The 14,843-nt window shown below is 43.3% G+C and overlaps 1 protein-coding gene across 1 annotated transcript; it reads left to right on the top strand.

Moving 5' to 3' along the window:
- The first annotated feature begins 424 nt into the window (after window positions 1–424).
- On the top strand, window positions 425–8,635 carry LOC120849734. Its single transcript, XM_040221933.3, has 5 exons — window positions 425–538; window positions 919–1,076; window positions 1,883–1,956; window positions 5,597–5,674; window positions 8,505–8,635. Exons 1-5 carry the CDS (start codon window positions 425–427, stop codon window positions 8,633–8,635), a joined length of 555 nt encoding a protein of 184 aa, XP_040077867.1.
- Window positions 8,636–14,843: the final 6,208 nt, after the last annotated feature.

A 14,843-nucleotide genomic window follows, 5' to 3' on the forward strand; every position in this document is an offset into this window, starting at 1 on the left:
ATTTGTAATCATTAGCGTCACAATGTACAAAAGTGGCCTATTCTTTACACCGTTTATTGTTCTTAACGTTTCCACTAAGGGAAACTTGAGTTTTAATAATATGTATAGCTGAAGTATTTTTTCTAACTACTCAGGCAGTTAGGGGAACGACGCCTCCACCTTTTAATTTCACTATATTTTTAGGTGGACGCAAAAGTCAAACATAAATCATTTGCATCTTTACTGGCATTTGTTCAGGGGTGGATTTAATTATAATGACGCATGTTCCGCGACTTCGTACATTTCGGATAAGAAACCAAGTACAAATTAGAGTACACGATCCCTGTCGAGATCAGCTATAAAACCTCGCATAAACACTACTGCATTCGCGTTATACAGGTAAATGTGAAGTGTTCAAATACTTCAGCTATAAGTCACACGAACTATGTCAAAGACCGTCATTACATTTGCAACTATCCTGATTCTTCATGGCGGTGGATCAACTTCGAATTTCCCCGAGCTCAATCCAGATCTTGAAATGTACCAGGATATACCCAAGGTATTTACTGGTCAACCTGTCTAAAATTAGTAACGAAATATCATTTTATGCAATTTATCTGATATATAACTTGTGTAATATTTATTTCCGCGTACAAGATTGTTTCTTCTTAATTAAAATCGTCAAGTGTATTATTTTCAGATCACTTCATTTAACAGGCTGCTGTTTCTGATGGACATATTTACTCATGCCCAAATATGGTTAGGTCTCGGTCATCTTAAAAAATCAAGTTCAGAGAATCGAAAACATAATGTGGCTTGCGTACGTGACACTATCATCTTGTTACATCTGAGCACAAGAAAAAGCGAATTCTAACATACCTTAACTAATATAACGAGTACTCAGATATTAATTCAATTTTCCGGAATTAATGCCTGCAGGGGTTCCCACTTACCGAGACTTGGTACATGCTGTACAGAAACTACGAGGAAGACCCAAACTTCGGGACTTCTAAATGCGTAAGATTCTCCCAGGTGGGACCTGAAGAGGAGGGTGGATACCATATTTTAATTGAGTATGGAGAGGAGCCACAGTCGGCGTAAGTAAAGCTTGAGACGCATTAATCGCTGAAAGCCTTTGAAAACTATGAATGATTCGATCAACCTATTGATTACAAATGGCATTTCGTCGAAATATAATAGCATTACGCTACGCACATAAAGCCTATTTACACCAAAATCTAGGTTTATCTAACTAAATACCTTACACATGTTTTGTAATACAGAATTCCATTCTCATTTTTTTAGAATGTGTGTTTTTCTTTGGTGGACGAGTAAATTTAACACAAATGATCAGAGATGCAAATATTAGTTTGGTCAATGGGTATTCAAAGACTTAATTCGTTTTCGTGAATTCAGCAGCGAGGTAAATTCGGATGCCTGTATTTCTCAATATCCATCCGCAAAGCGTAAGAAATATATTGCGGGTAAATTCGTCCGGCAAAAGGTAAAACAAAGGGATGGCTATGTCTCTTTCGCTCGCTCAATAAAGCAAGAATTGAAGGTAAGAGTGCAGATATCCAACTCTCACTAGATGAAGAGTATAGTTACTGTGATGCATACCTTAAAACAAAAATCAACTACCTCTAGCAGCAGTGAGGGATAGTTGTATAATTGTAATACGTATCGTATTGTTTTATGATAAATGAATTTGTTAGAGTGATAAATCTTAGATTTACCTAAGCTTTCACTTTCGAGGTTCCTTTTTTACATTAGATTTACTGAACAGGCACATATTTACTACTGGAGCTATTTGCTGTTTATTAAAATAAATTACTTGTTTTCCTCCTAAATGTCCTGCTTCTTTAAATAATAATACTCTAATCCTATTTACCTTGGTCACTAGGAATGCGCTATTCACGCTTGCGTCGACTGAAGGATATACTTCCAAGAATCAGTTAAACTTTGTCCCTGAGGGCCGTAAGTATACTTCTATTAACTAAGAAGGTTGCAGTATCCTCAAGTAAAACCAAAATGTGATACTCTTTGCATTCACAATAAAAACGTAATTTTTAATATTTCAGTAGATATAAATCGCTTTCAGCCAATACGCATAATAATTAATACACCGGGCATGATTGCCTTAAACCAACGTTACTAAAACACTCAGTTGGGAAACTCGCCGTCGAAATCTGGGCCGCTGGCGTCCACGGAGACCGAGCTAAATGCGACAACAGCGCCACTCCTTATCGTTTGTTTGTACTGTGGTCACCTTGAGCTTTTTGAAAGCCTGTTTTTGTGCAGAAACAAACGGAAAAGACTCTTTTTGTATGAAATTTATTGGAGTTTAGTACAAAAAGAGGGGCGCGTTATGTTTTTAAAATCTTTAGTTTGCAGGGTTTTGCGGCACAATTAATATTGTTTTTATACAACCATGCCTCAACGGGGCTTTCAGGTAGCGCGTCCCGACCTAGGTGCAATTTAACATCGGTAGGTCGACGCGGCGCGTCCGCCGGGGAGACGGGGGTGGCACCCCTGTAACCTCTTCCGCTGTATCCGTTCTTAAAGCCAAAATAGAAGTCACGTGCAGTTCCTCGAGTGACCGCTGCGGGAGAAATGGTGGCGTTGTGTTCGTCATTAGCTCGGTGCTCGGAGACAGATTGGGTCCTGTTTTTCAAAGCTGTCTCTATGTGAGTTTCCCAACTGAGTGTTTTAGTAACGTTGAATTAAACTCACGCGTGCTTTAAGGAAAATGTTGTGAGTCAAATGAATGCCGTTATAAATGTATATTCATGTTATCATCCTAGATAGGATGATAACGTGACTGTAGATTAAATAAATATAAGGAGCGAGCGATATATTATGAAAAGCTATGTAAATCATGTGAGAAGATATTTAAAGAATACTGCGTCTTATATCCGAAAGCCAAAGCAGGTGTGGTTAAATAGGACCATTTAAAACTTTAAAGCTAACCATAACTAGAAGCTAAACTAATTCAAGCACCTTTCGAAACTACAGCGGGTCTCGATATGATCAACGATCAGCATTTTTCCCCCGTTGCCCGAACATAAACCTAGTCGCAAAAAACAGCCGGAAGTTCAACCGACTATAATGTGTGGGAAAGCGAAGTCGTGGTTTGAGGCACCGCGTCAGCATGAAAGTCACTGGATCTGGGAAAGTAGCGCCATTGCCTTCCAATCTGCTAGCCGAACACAAACAAATACCGTCATACGGACGACAAGACCTCTCAAAGTGATTAGCTTTTCGCTGCTGGTTTCCATGGTGATCGCCATTTCGGACCCTTTCAAAATTTTGAAGCTTCGAAAGGGTCATTAAACCAGTCGCACCAAAACCGCTATAGAGCATCATCGTACTCGAAGCGTTCCACGGCTAATAGGAGTGTCCATGGCACTACGCATTCAATAAACGTATCACTCATGCTTATTTCCCCAGATCTCTTATAATTATGTGGCTCTTCTTGCGCGTTTCAACAGTAAAAATTAATTTTCAATGCGCCCAAGCACCGACGCCGCGTGTGATGACGTACATCTTTGTACCGCCATCACACGCAACGTCAATGGCTGGAGGCATTGAAAAATAATTTTACCGTCTTGAAGCACGCAAGAAGAGCAACATAATTACACGAGATCCGGGGAAATAAGCAAGAGTGATGCCTTCGTTGCATGCAAAGTGCCAAAGACACTCCTTTTGGCCGAGAAACGCTTTCAGTACGATTATGCTCCATAGTGATCTTGGTGCAACTAGTTTTGACGACCCGTTTAAAGCTTCAAAGCTTTAAGAGGGTCCGAAATGGCGACCACTACAGCAGCCAATAGCATTGAGTCAAACTTTCACAGGCCGCCAAATCGCGGCCTGTTTTCCTGCCGCCCCGACGCTGGTTCTTAATTGTGTTGGCACAATTTCGCCGATTAAGCCTTTATTTTCAGTCCATTGTACTTCCTCTCGTCGCCTTGATCCGTGACCACATTGCCGTGAGATTAGATAGTCGAGACGACAGCGCGCTGGAATCACATGGAGGTGCCCCGGGTTTGATATCCTGCATCGCATGATCTTTCACCCCTTTTTATGTAAATCAAACATTCGGGAAGGTTGAACAACTGGCCAGCATGTTTATTTTTAGGATGTATAGTTCGAGGTCGAGGTCGAGAATGTATAGTTCGAGGTCCAGGTCGAGGCAGAATATCTTGGGCTCTAAGAAGCCGCGCCACTCCATATGGAGTCACTCTCGCCCCAGGTGTGGGTCCTGCTGTTACGTCGCCATCGACGCCTGCAACGCTAGCCTACTCTTTTATTCTTGGCGCACGTTCGCCCAACTAAACGTTTGTTTCCATCAGTCATTCGTCGCCTTGTCAATTGTCATTCGTGACAATATAGAGGGGAAGCTGAATTGATGTACAAGGTATGTGAGCTTAAATTCACCGTCAGATATAACGGGGAAACTAAATTGATGTATATAGTCTACGCGAAACCCATTTATACAAAACTCTAAAGTATAAAATAGAGAGGACGAGGACGGGAACAGGACGTCCTCGTCCTCTCTATTTTATACTTTCAAGTTTTGTATCTATTAACCAACACGCTCGTTTTCAATTGCAACCTATTTATATGCTAAATTTAGCAAGTAGCATAGAGTTACGTATGTTGGTTTACATTTTCGTGCGCTACTCACTGTCTAAAGTTTTGAAAAGGCTAAGAGTCACCCTTGTTAAGAGCGAATGAGTCTTAGCCTGTAACATTTGTATTTTTACACGAAACACAATAAACTTAAAAACGAAATGTGCCAAACATCAGGTGTAACAACTGGGTTGGAAGTCTGGATGAGACTGTGAACTTTAAAGTTTACTAACGCGGGATCAAACACATATCACGCTGGATTTTTAAAATTATATATTGCTTCAATCCATAAAGGTAATACAATTGAGTAAAGCATTCGTCCTACTTGTGATTCAAATAGACCACGATGAAAATTATTGTAAATAACATTTTATAGGCGTACATTAAAATCTCCAAGACTAATGATTCCGGTACCTAGCAAGATCGAGTTTATCACAAAATAGGCTTATTTTTTCAAAAACCTGGTGAACTCAAGGTATGATGGTAAACCAATCACGCCAATGAGCAAGCTGAACTTATCATAAGGTATTTCTATTCAGACAGAACCCTTTATAAATCCAAGGTCAAATGAGCGGACAGCAAGCACGATCTCTCTTAAGAACAATAAGTGCACCCCCTTCAAAGTTCATGGACATGCTTTCATCATAGCTGTCCCTACAGAACAGTCTCTTCGTTGTGAAAGTAGTCAGATGGTGCACCAGGGCAATCGTATCATGTTTTGCTTAATATTATTATGCCGTAATCACCAGCAGCAACATTGTTAAAACACTGTTTTGGACATGTACTTAGTCTGCGAAAGTTTTCATAACAACAATACAGTACAGAAAAAAGTTAAGGTCGGCATTGAGACTGCAATGTGTTCATCAACCCTTAAGTGTCCATAAAAGTTCTCGAACAACAGACTGATGGCCCACACATCATAAATGTTACTTTGTTTTAAAATATATTACAGTACGCACTGTTCTCCACACTTGCTACATTTCAGAAGAAGATTCACTACCCCTATACTTGTCGTTTATGGATGTTGGAAAATGCACTGTCTACAGAAGCATCTACGTTAAGGGTATGACTACCTTTTTAACATATTAATTTGATTGGTGATATTAAAAAAATAGTGTTCTAGTGCTAAATGACGAGTTCCAAAACTAATATGATGAATCTGACAGACCACCTCGAAGGGTATATAGCAGGGGCGGCCAGGCTGACCCGGCCAAGAAGCCGCAAACAAAACCATGAAACTTCCAAGAGCCACAAGAGGGGGCGGGGTAAACTTTGGTTCAGAGCAGTAAACAGAGCTCGAACTACTCTCAATCTATCCGAGTCAAAAGCAGTCGAACTGTACGTAACGTAAGGTAGCAGTAGCACAAGACAACCAAACCGCAACCAGCCTGACGATTTCAAACGCTTTCCATTTCTCTTTTTTGGGGAAGTGCTCGTGTGACCGGGAGTGAGGCAGGGGAGTGTGTGTGTGTGTGTGTGGGGAGGGGGGGGGGTAGGAGGGGCAGGAGCCGCGAGCCGGACTTTAATACACGAAGAGCCACATGCGGCTCGCGAGCCGCAGCTTGGCCACCCCTGGTATATAGTGTTAAATAGTTCGATAAAACGAATAACATAAAAAAATATTTATTTATAATTTCACGATTCAGGGGCAAAACTGTGACAAACGTAGGGGTTTAACATACCCTTAGTTAGGTTTTGATTCATAACGCATGTCAGTGCCAAAGTACTTGGCACTGTTGGTTAGTTGGTTAGTTGGCGATCCTGGTCCATGCCAGTTTAGTTTTCTCTGGTCCACCACATGAGTGTCAAAGTGAGCGCCATACGTGAGTCATAACTGCGAAAAAATTCTAATGTAGTAACGATTCTGGTGCATGCCAAGGTTTGGCATTTTTCTGGTCAGCGACTGGATTGTCAGATATATGCCAAAATTGCCAAAGAAAGCTCCAAAGCGAGCCGAAATTTAGCTTTTCTCTGGTTTTCCACGAGAGTGCTATTTCGTTCGCTCCAGGACACAAAGAAAAGAAGCGATCGAAGCACGATTGTTAGATGTCGTCACCCTTGTTGATATAGCCAAATGACCCTCCCCCCCCCCCCCCACACACACACACGCACACACAAACGAAAAACGAAAGCTAGCATTAAAAAAGACAGAGAAACCGGACTTCCGCCACTACTTCGATTCCAGACTACAAAGCCCCAAGCGCGTGTTTGTTTATTGTTGTTTCGTTTTCTCTATTGGCAGCTTTAAACACTCATCAATCACAATCAATCACAGCGCTCGTGTCTGTCTTGTGTTTCTTTCTTTTGTCCTCGTCCAAAAAAGCGCTATCATGCCTTTGGCAACCCAAGACCAATACCAACTAGCCCAGCATTCAGCTTTGATAAATGCAAAACAGTCGCACAGCTACGCTCGTGTCTGCAACACCTCGGCTGATAATGAAATATGTTGAGGAGACCTGCGGATTCCGTCCCGCGCAGCACTATCTCGATATCAGCAGCTCCGATAACGTCGAACCAATCTCACGGCACCTCGCTTAAAAATGTGTAACCCTCGAACCGGACATTGGCGTGTGCACCCACCCGCGAGCACAAAAACCCGCTGCTGCGTTTGCAAAATCAGCGTTGTCTCGTCACACCACGGCAATACATTCCGACCACCTCAGAGTTATGGTAATCACGAGAAACCCAAAATAAAATAAAGAGTTGGGAGCAGAATTCAACTCAGTCTATATTTAATCAAGACGCAATCACCCGCACCTTACCAGTAACTCATCGATTCTTTATCCCCAAACATAAATGAGCCGGTGCCAACGGGAGTACCCTGATTGCATTACTCTAGCATTTCAGAAAAATCAGTTCGAGAGTATCTCGACTTTGTACGTCTTTCTCTTCGCTCTGTACAAGCAAAAAGGAAAATGGAAAATGGTTCCCTTTATCAATTTTGGGGTCCAGGATATCCTACATTGTAGACAAAGGCGAAGTTTGAATGAGCCGTGTCTAGCTCACAGCGGCTCAATGGGCAAAGAGGATGTCACTGAGGATTTGGATGTCGAGGAATTGCTTGGCGGTTTGGGAGCAAAGGCGCTAGACTTCCACCGAACTTCAAGACACGAAGCCTAACTCTGGCATAAGTTAGCGCTTTAGACCCACATATGCTTGATGACAGCCGAACTTGCAGGAATAGAAGCCTTACTTAGGCACTTCTTTGACGATCGATATCCAAAAAAACCAAATGACAGATGAACTTCCAAGCATTAAGCCTAAGTCTGGCTCTTATGCGGCGATTAGTGCCCAAAGATGCCAGATGTCAGGCTAACTATCAGGAAGTGAAGCCTAACTATGGCACTTGTTTGGCGATTTGGTGTCAAAGATCCCAAATTGCAGCCGAACAAGCAGGCAGAAAGCCTAACTTTGACACTTATTTGGCGATTTTCACCCAAAAGATGCCAGATGAAAGCCAAAAAACCCGACAGAGAAGCCTAACTCAGACATTTTTTTGTCGAATTAAGGGAAAGATATGCCGACTCTTAGCAAAAAAAAAAGGTCACATTTTGCATTACGAACTTTGACCTCATCGGGGTTCTTAAAGCCCTAAACTCCCAGAGAAGAGGCACATTTTGTCCCAGAGGTTTGTACTATCTGAGCAGGCGCTTGTTCGCTTGGATGCATAAATGGGCAGCAGACAATGCAGACGTCCAAGAGCTCTGTGATAACACTGCATATATAATGATTGTTTATTACAACTTTGATTTCTTAGGAATAGAACTGGACTTTAAAGGCAATACGACGGAAGGGAAAGATATGGTATATATGAGAAAGTACGCGAATATACAATGCACAGCTCTTAGGCACATGTATGAACATTGTCTAACGCAAATCTTAAAACAATGCAGAAGATGCCTGCACCGTCGTCGCTCCGAAGAGTCAACTTGGGCAAAGTACAACCTGCGATTTCGTTTACGACCTGCTGTGTGGTCCCAAGAAGTATCAAACTTCTGACGCCAGTTGTCAAAATGAAGATTAAAGAAAATATTGGTCCATGTAAAAATGCTTATAAGCTTTATAAAGTTCGAAATGGCTAAAGGTATCTCACGTGCATTGGATGTTAAAGAACAATATTTTTTCTCCTTTTTTTTTTTTTTGCTGAGCACTGTTATCAGGCGGTAGGGCCCAATTGGAAGACCATTTCGACTTATTTTGTCCTTGGTCTTCAAACTCTTTCCGTCTGAAGTAAAAAATACGGAACAATATTTAGCCGTGATTTCGATATATCTCACATGCGTAGCTGTATTTGTGTTTCTTATTAGAGTGGTTTGATGTTTGTTGTATTCCACACAAAGACCTAGTATTGGTGTTTAAACACGTCAAAATAAATATATTTATTACTGTTTCAGCGACACTAAAACAATTAGCAAGGTTGTGGAGCATCTCATGAAGACATTTAAATAGAGAAACGTTATATTTTAGAATCTCACACAGCATGAATGTCCTTAGAATATCACAGTCATAGGAATCAAGCTATGATTCCCGCGACACGAAGTTCATGTTTAAACGATTATAAAGTGCTTGTTATTGCTTCGCTGACTTTTTGTGTTACCTACGCAGTAGAAAACACTTATCGGCGGAGGTTATCTAATCTTTCGCCTCAATAATAAGCAACTGAATAAATATTCCCACTGCAAATAAGGCAGCGCAAAGACTGGAGTTGCGAGCGTCCTGAACCTACGAGACATCTGTTTAGGCAATGCATCGTATTTATCAACACACACTAGCTACGATGCAAGAGCAGATTTTTGTAATTGTTGCGCACGCTCTCTAGCAATACCAGACCTTCTCTTTTTTTATTTTTTTATTTTTTAACACCAAACAAATACCAGCACCGAAGAAATTGTGGCGTGATTTGTTTACCCGCAACTGTCTTGCCCTTATCATCTTCAGCCATCGCGCGGAAATGGTACCAAGTTGCGAGAGTAAAAATAAGTATGAAAAGAGAGTTTTCCGGCACATTTTTTTTTTTTTAATATAGGGTGGTCCAAGTTACCAGGCTCGATATAAAATGGGCTGTAAAAATCGACACGAGCACATAGCAATCTAAATTTTTCGTCAAAGGTGTACTTCACAGGTCGTTTTTTTTCCTGTAACTTTACAAAGCGTAGCTCTCTTCCTGTAAGTAATAAGGCCAAGAAACTTGCCAGGGTCTACGGCGGGCGGCGACGCAGACGACAGGGCTTCAGTAGCGGGGTGTGCTTGGCGTTCGTATTGATAGATGGCGCTACCTCCTTATCGCGACGGCTCGCGACCACCGTGGTTTATTAAAATTAACATAATCTTTGAAAAGTACCTTCGGTTAAAAAAATAAATGCGGAAAATAAAAACAAAAATAAAGATAAAAAAACACGTCTGCATAACGACGGCACTTTTGCTGCCAACGGATTTCGTCTGGGTGTCGTCTCCTTTCTTTCGCTGGTCGGCTGCACCTTCGGACGCTACTTCCGACGCCATCTATCAATGCGAACGCCAAGCACACCCCGCTACTGGACTTGGTCATCTGGGTCGTCGCCCGCCGTAGACCCTGGCAAGTTTCTTGGCCTTATTTTTTACAGACAGAGAGCTATGCTTTGTAATTTTACAAAAAAACTAACCTGTGAAATACACCTTTGACGAAAAGTTTAGGTTGCTAAGTGCAGGCGTCAATTTTTACGGTCCGTTTTAGATCGAGCCTGGTGACTTGGACCACCCTATATGTTTGTTAAAGGGAAACTCCGCTCAATTCCGAAGATGTCAGGATAATGGGTGATTTCGCATTAAAACGTTCTCGTAAACGACACAACGTCATTGGCTTTGCGAAAAAAAGGGTGTACAGGGTGTCCCAAAATAAAATTTAGAAGTTTTTTTTAACCGGAAAAATAAACTAGGCATCACCAAACGCTCATTCTCCGCCCAATGGTAGCGCTAGAGGTCACAACCAGATGCAAAGTTTCAGCCCGATCCGATACCTTAATCAAAAGTTATAAGTGATTTTCTAAAAAGTTCAATGGGAAAATGACGGCCGACGGAGTTTTCGAATACATGGGGCTCTATGACACCTGAAACCAAAAACGGGCGAAAATAAGCTCCATTTTTTCATTGAAAAAAAAAAAAAAAAGTGGCTGGTATGATTTTGCATCCGACGCCGGAGGCGACCGTTATTTTTCCAACCAAACGTTTATACCACAGAACTGCCGGTATTACCAAATCATACACGCAGCAAGGCGACCGCCATCTTCCAAAAAAAAAACGTCCATCATTTACTACCGTTATCGTTACATTTACCATACATGTCGAAACGGAACATAGACCGACGTTGAGCTCGCACAAATTCCTCGGTCAACTATTCACGGCGACTTCTTGGGGCGACTGTCTCGAATAATGTGCACCACAAGTATTCGACAGCCGCACTAGCCATACCGCATAGCAAAGCCAATGTGCACGGCAACAAACCGATCGTGACACCAAGCCGAGGATACCTCATCACCGGTAGACAGCGGCAAACGGCCCGTTGCTCGTACCCTGAGCCACACACTCGTACTGGGCCAACTCGGCGTGTTTTCGTCGTCGTAACCAGCCGCAAACCTAACACCCCGCAACCCATAGCCAGCGTCGGCGAAAAGCGAAACATAAAGCTTATGCTAAGTGACTTCCGCCGCGCCTCCCCGGCTCCTTACCGGCTTCCTCGCCAGTGTTGCGAATTTAGCGGTTTTTCCGCTAAACGTAGCTGTTTTTGGTTTTATTTAGCGGAATAAATTATTGTTTTGCGGTTTTATGCAATCTTAGTGGGGGTTTTTACAAAACAGAAGTTTTCTATCAATTTACTCTCAACTATGCACCTGTCATATCCATAATCAGCCACAGTCGTCTTTACTTACTCTCAGTAATGTTCTGGTTTGTGAGAGTAACGCCTGTGAGCCATTAAAACATTGAGGCGTCGAATATCGTAAGATGCCTTCCTGGTTTGTGCGCGTACGTTTGAACAGCATGAATGTTCCAATGTTCTTTTAGCGTTTTTGACACTGCTTTGTGAAATCGGCCCGGTGAAGTAGGCTCAAAAGTTCAGAAAAGACTGGCTACAAGACTCCAAACTTCGAGACTGGCTGCTGGAGGTTCCTGGTGATAGCAGACGAGCCAGGTGCCCCTATAGGAAGTATTCACTGGCGGCCATAGCTGTATGTGCGACTGTTGAGCGCGTGCTGATGGCGAGCTTCCGGAGTTCTTTTGCAACGTGCATTCCGCACCCTCAAGATTTCCGCTCTTAGCAGCCTATTAATGTGGGCTCGTTCTGAGTATGCACTCTAAACAGCACCCACAAATATGGCGCCAAATGAGTACTACTTATTGCAGAACGGAACTATCTGCGAAGCAGGTGGATTCGGTCGCCCACACTGCACCGAAGAAGCACGTTTCGGCCGCTGCACCATTCTCCTCTAGCAGGCAGACGACACCACGAGTTGAACGGAAGTCTGACCAGTCACGCACTGCTGGAGGGTCCCTTGCTGTGTTGGTATGCGCTCACTCCGCAGTTTCGGCTTTGGATCATCTGGGCGAACAGTGGCATGACGTGACAGATCCTTTCAGATGACATTGATATGATCTATACTCTTATTAAACCTTGAAACAAAAATAAAAGCAGAAAAATGAAAAAGTCATTTTTGTGCTGTGTTTTATATTTAGCGCTTTTCGGGATTCCGACAGCGGGTTTTCAATTTTTGATTTGGCAACACTGTTCCCCGCTTTCCGTCGTCGCGGAGATGGCGGAGACGTAGCGAGCGGCATGGGTGTCGTCGGCTCTTTCTACGTTTTACGGGACGGATGTTTGGAAGTCTGGTTTACTGCGACTTTGGCTCTCAACTGGTCGGCGCTTCTCATAGTTCAACCAGGCGTGCTCAGCCTAGGTCAGCGCAGCGCGGCCGGCTTGCCTTGTCCAATCGCCGGACCGCCGACAACTTCGAAGTTCGGCCAGTTCGGCCGTTAGGACTAGGATCCGAAGTCTGTCTTTCCGTGAAGCGATAAAGGCCCTGTCACACTGAGGCAACAGTTGGACAACTCTATCCGGCAACACGAGAAAGTCGTGTTGCCGGCGACCCTGTCACATCGCGGCAACAACAACAGTCGGGCAACATGTTGCTGCCGCCCGGCAGCCGTGTTGCCGGATTTGTTGTCCGACAACCCTGTCACACCGCGCTGACGGTGAGGTCAACACGGGGAACACTCCGCGGCCTTGATTGTTTACCTTCGTTCGTGTGCGGCGCGGAATCGCTGGAAATGTGACTCTACAAAGTGCTAGTGCGTTCGAAGGGCCGGGAATTACCACGGTAGGACATCAACCAGTGACTGCGATGAGAAGACTTGACATGGGGAGTATTTTCCGCTCTTTATTTTATCGAAATGTTCTTCATTCGTTGACAAAGCAGATAGCCCTAACCGAGGAAAGTGACATCGCTGATATATTTTCGGGATTTACGCCACCGTATGAAGTGTTTCTGTCCGGTTCTTTCATGCAATTCCTATGTCAACTGTAAAATTGAGTTAGCACCGGCAGTACCCCAAAGCGTCCTTTGTAGCGTGGTGTTGAGCTGAACTGACAGTGCTTCAAAACTGTGACACCGACACGATCGGCCTTCATAACAATCGGCGGAATAAGTATTTCTCAACGCTGTCTACTTGCCTACCGCCTGGTATATGATCGCTTCACACCCCAAAACATTTTGGGTATTTTGAAAACAAATCAGGTGTCTGGTAGTGGCTGTTCCAAGTTCCAAGCATCAACAATCATGATCAGAATGGTCGTTTTAATGCTTCGATTTTTGAACTTTTGGCTTTCTGGATTATTTTTATCATACTTCATCAGCGGGTCAGTAGGCATGGCATTTTATTTTACTATCAGTGATGTGGGCTGATCTCTCGGAAGTTCTAATTTCAAAACTAGTCTGAACGTTCACGACCGTAGCTGTGACCATTTCGAAAATTTCTATCCGTAACTACGCAGCAAAAACATTAATCGCAAATATCTTAGCTGCACGCCAGCCCTAAATATTGTTAAATAGCACGCGTGTTCCAAGCCTTTATTTGAGTAAGACGTTACTGATAGTGGACTCGCTTTACCATCGAAGCTGTCTGTGTTGTCTTGTTGCCGGCCTGAAATTCGCTCAGCCAGCGATCAGGGCAACACACGTTGTCCAGCACAAGTTGCTGCTGTTTTGGTCGCCGAAAGCTGTCATACCGAGGCAACATTTTAGTTGTCTTCCATGCTGTCGTGCTGTTGCCGCGATGTGACAGGTTTTTCGCACAACATGGGGTGCGAGCAACAAGTTGCCCGACTGTTGGACAACCTGTAGTGTTGCTGTTGCCGTCGTGTTGCCTCAGTGTGACAGGGCCGTAAGCGAATGTCGCCCCCTTTTTGTTCTACTTTTAAATCATGTCAGGTGCGCTTCAGTGTAAACATATGTGCCAAGTGTTCGTGACAATTTTGAGCTAGAACAATTGTGCTTGATCGTGGTTTTCCATTTACCGAAAATGTAAATGAGCCGATGACCAAGGAGCCATGCTTGAAAACGATGTACGATACTAACTTCTACTTGGGCGGCTTAAAAAAAAAAAGAAGAAAAGAAACTGGTTAAAGCTGGATGCGAGGCTGGTTCAAATGCAATGGTAAGCACTTAGAGCGTCTTTCTGAACCGCATGTAAGCAATATAGCGATCAACGAGACGAGCGACGGCGACGAGCGACGAAGATTTCTCACTGTCGATGCTTGCGTCGCTCGGTTTTGGGGTTTCCATAAAACGTCGCTCATCGACTTGGTCGCTTGCACCAATCGCTTTCATAAGTTGTCTCTCGTCGCGCGACTGACGGAGCGACAGCGGGTCCTTCGTCGCTTTCGCTTTCTCGGCACTCGCCAAATCGCTTACATGAAGTACACCGCACTACACTTTTTCCACCGGTGAAGGAGGTGCATGTAAATTGAACGAAGCTTTTATACACAGCGAGCGTTCTCTTGACCAACTCATACTAGCGATAGTTTCCACCGTATCAATTACATTTATGCAAAACGGGGGCTGCTGGTGTATCATATAGACCAACAATTTCTGTTTTTAATTAAAACACATCACTGACCTAAGAAATCCTGCTATCCAAGAGTTTATGCTATATGAATGTATCGCTTCAGATAAATTTGTTAATTCCTATTTATAGCACCTTGC

This window comes from Ixodes scapularis, unplaced genomic scaffold, assembly GCF_016920785.2.
Source record: "Ixodes scapularis isolate PalLabHiFi unplaced genomic scaffold, ASM1692078v2 PGA_scaffold2__306_contigs__length_199485367, whole genome shotgun sequence".
In the NCBI taxonomy this organism is placed as follows: Eukaryota; Metazoa; Arthropoda; class Arachnida; order Ixodida; family Ixodidae; genus Ixodes; species Ixodes scapularis.

Coding starts and splice junctions, on each gene's coding strand:
- LOC120849734 (XM_040221933.3), top strand. CDS start 425: ATGTCAAAGACCGTCATTACATTTGCAACTATCCTGATTCTTCATGGC. Junction 539..918: donor TGTACCAGGATATACCCAAG/GTATTTACTGGT, acceptor TAATGCCTGCAG/GGGTTCCCACTTACCGAGAC. Junction 5,675..8,504: donor CAGAAGCATCTACGTTAAGG/GTATGACTACCT, acceptor AAAACAATGCAG/AAGATGCCTGCACCGTCGTC.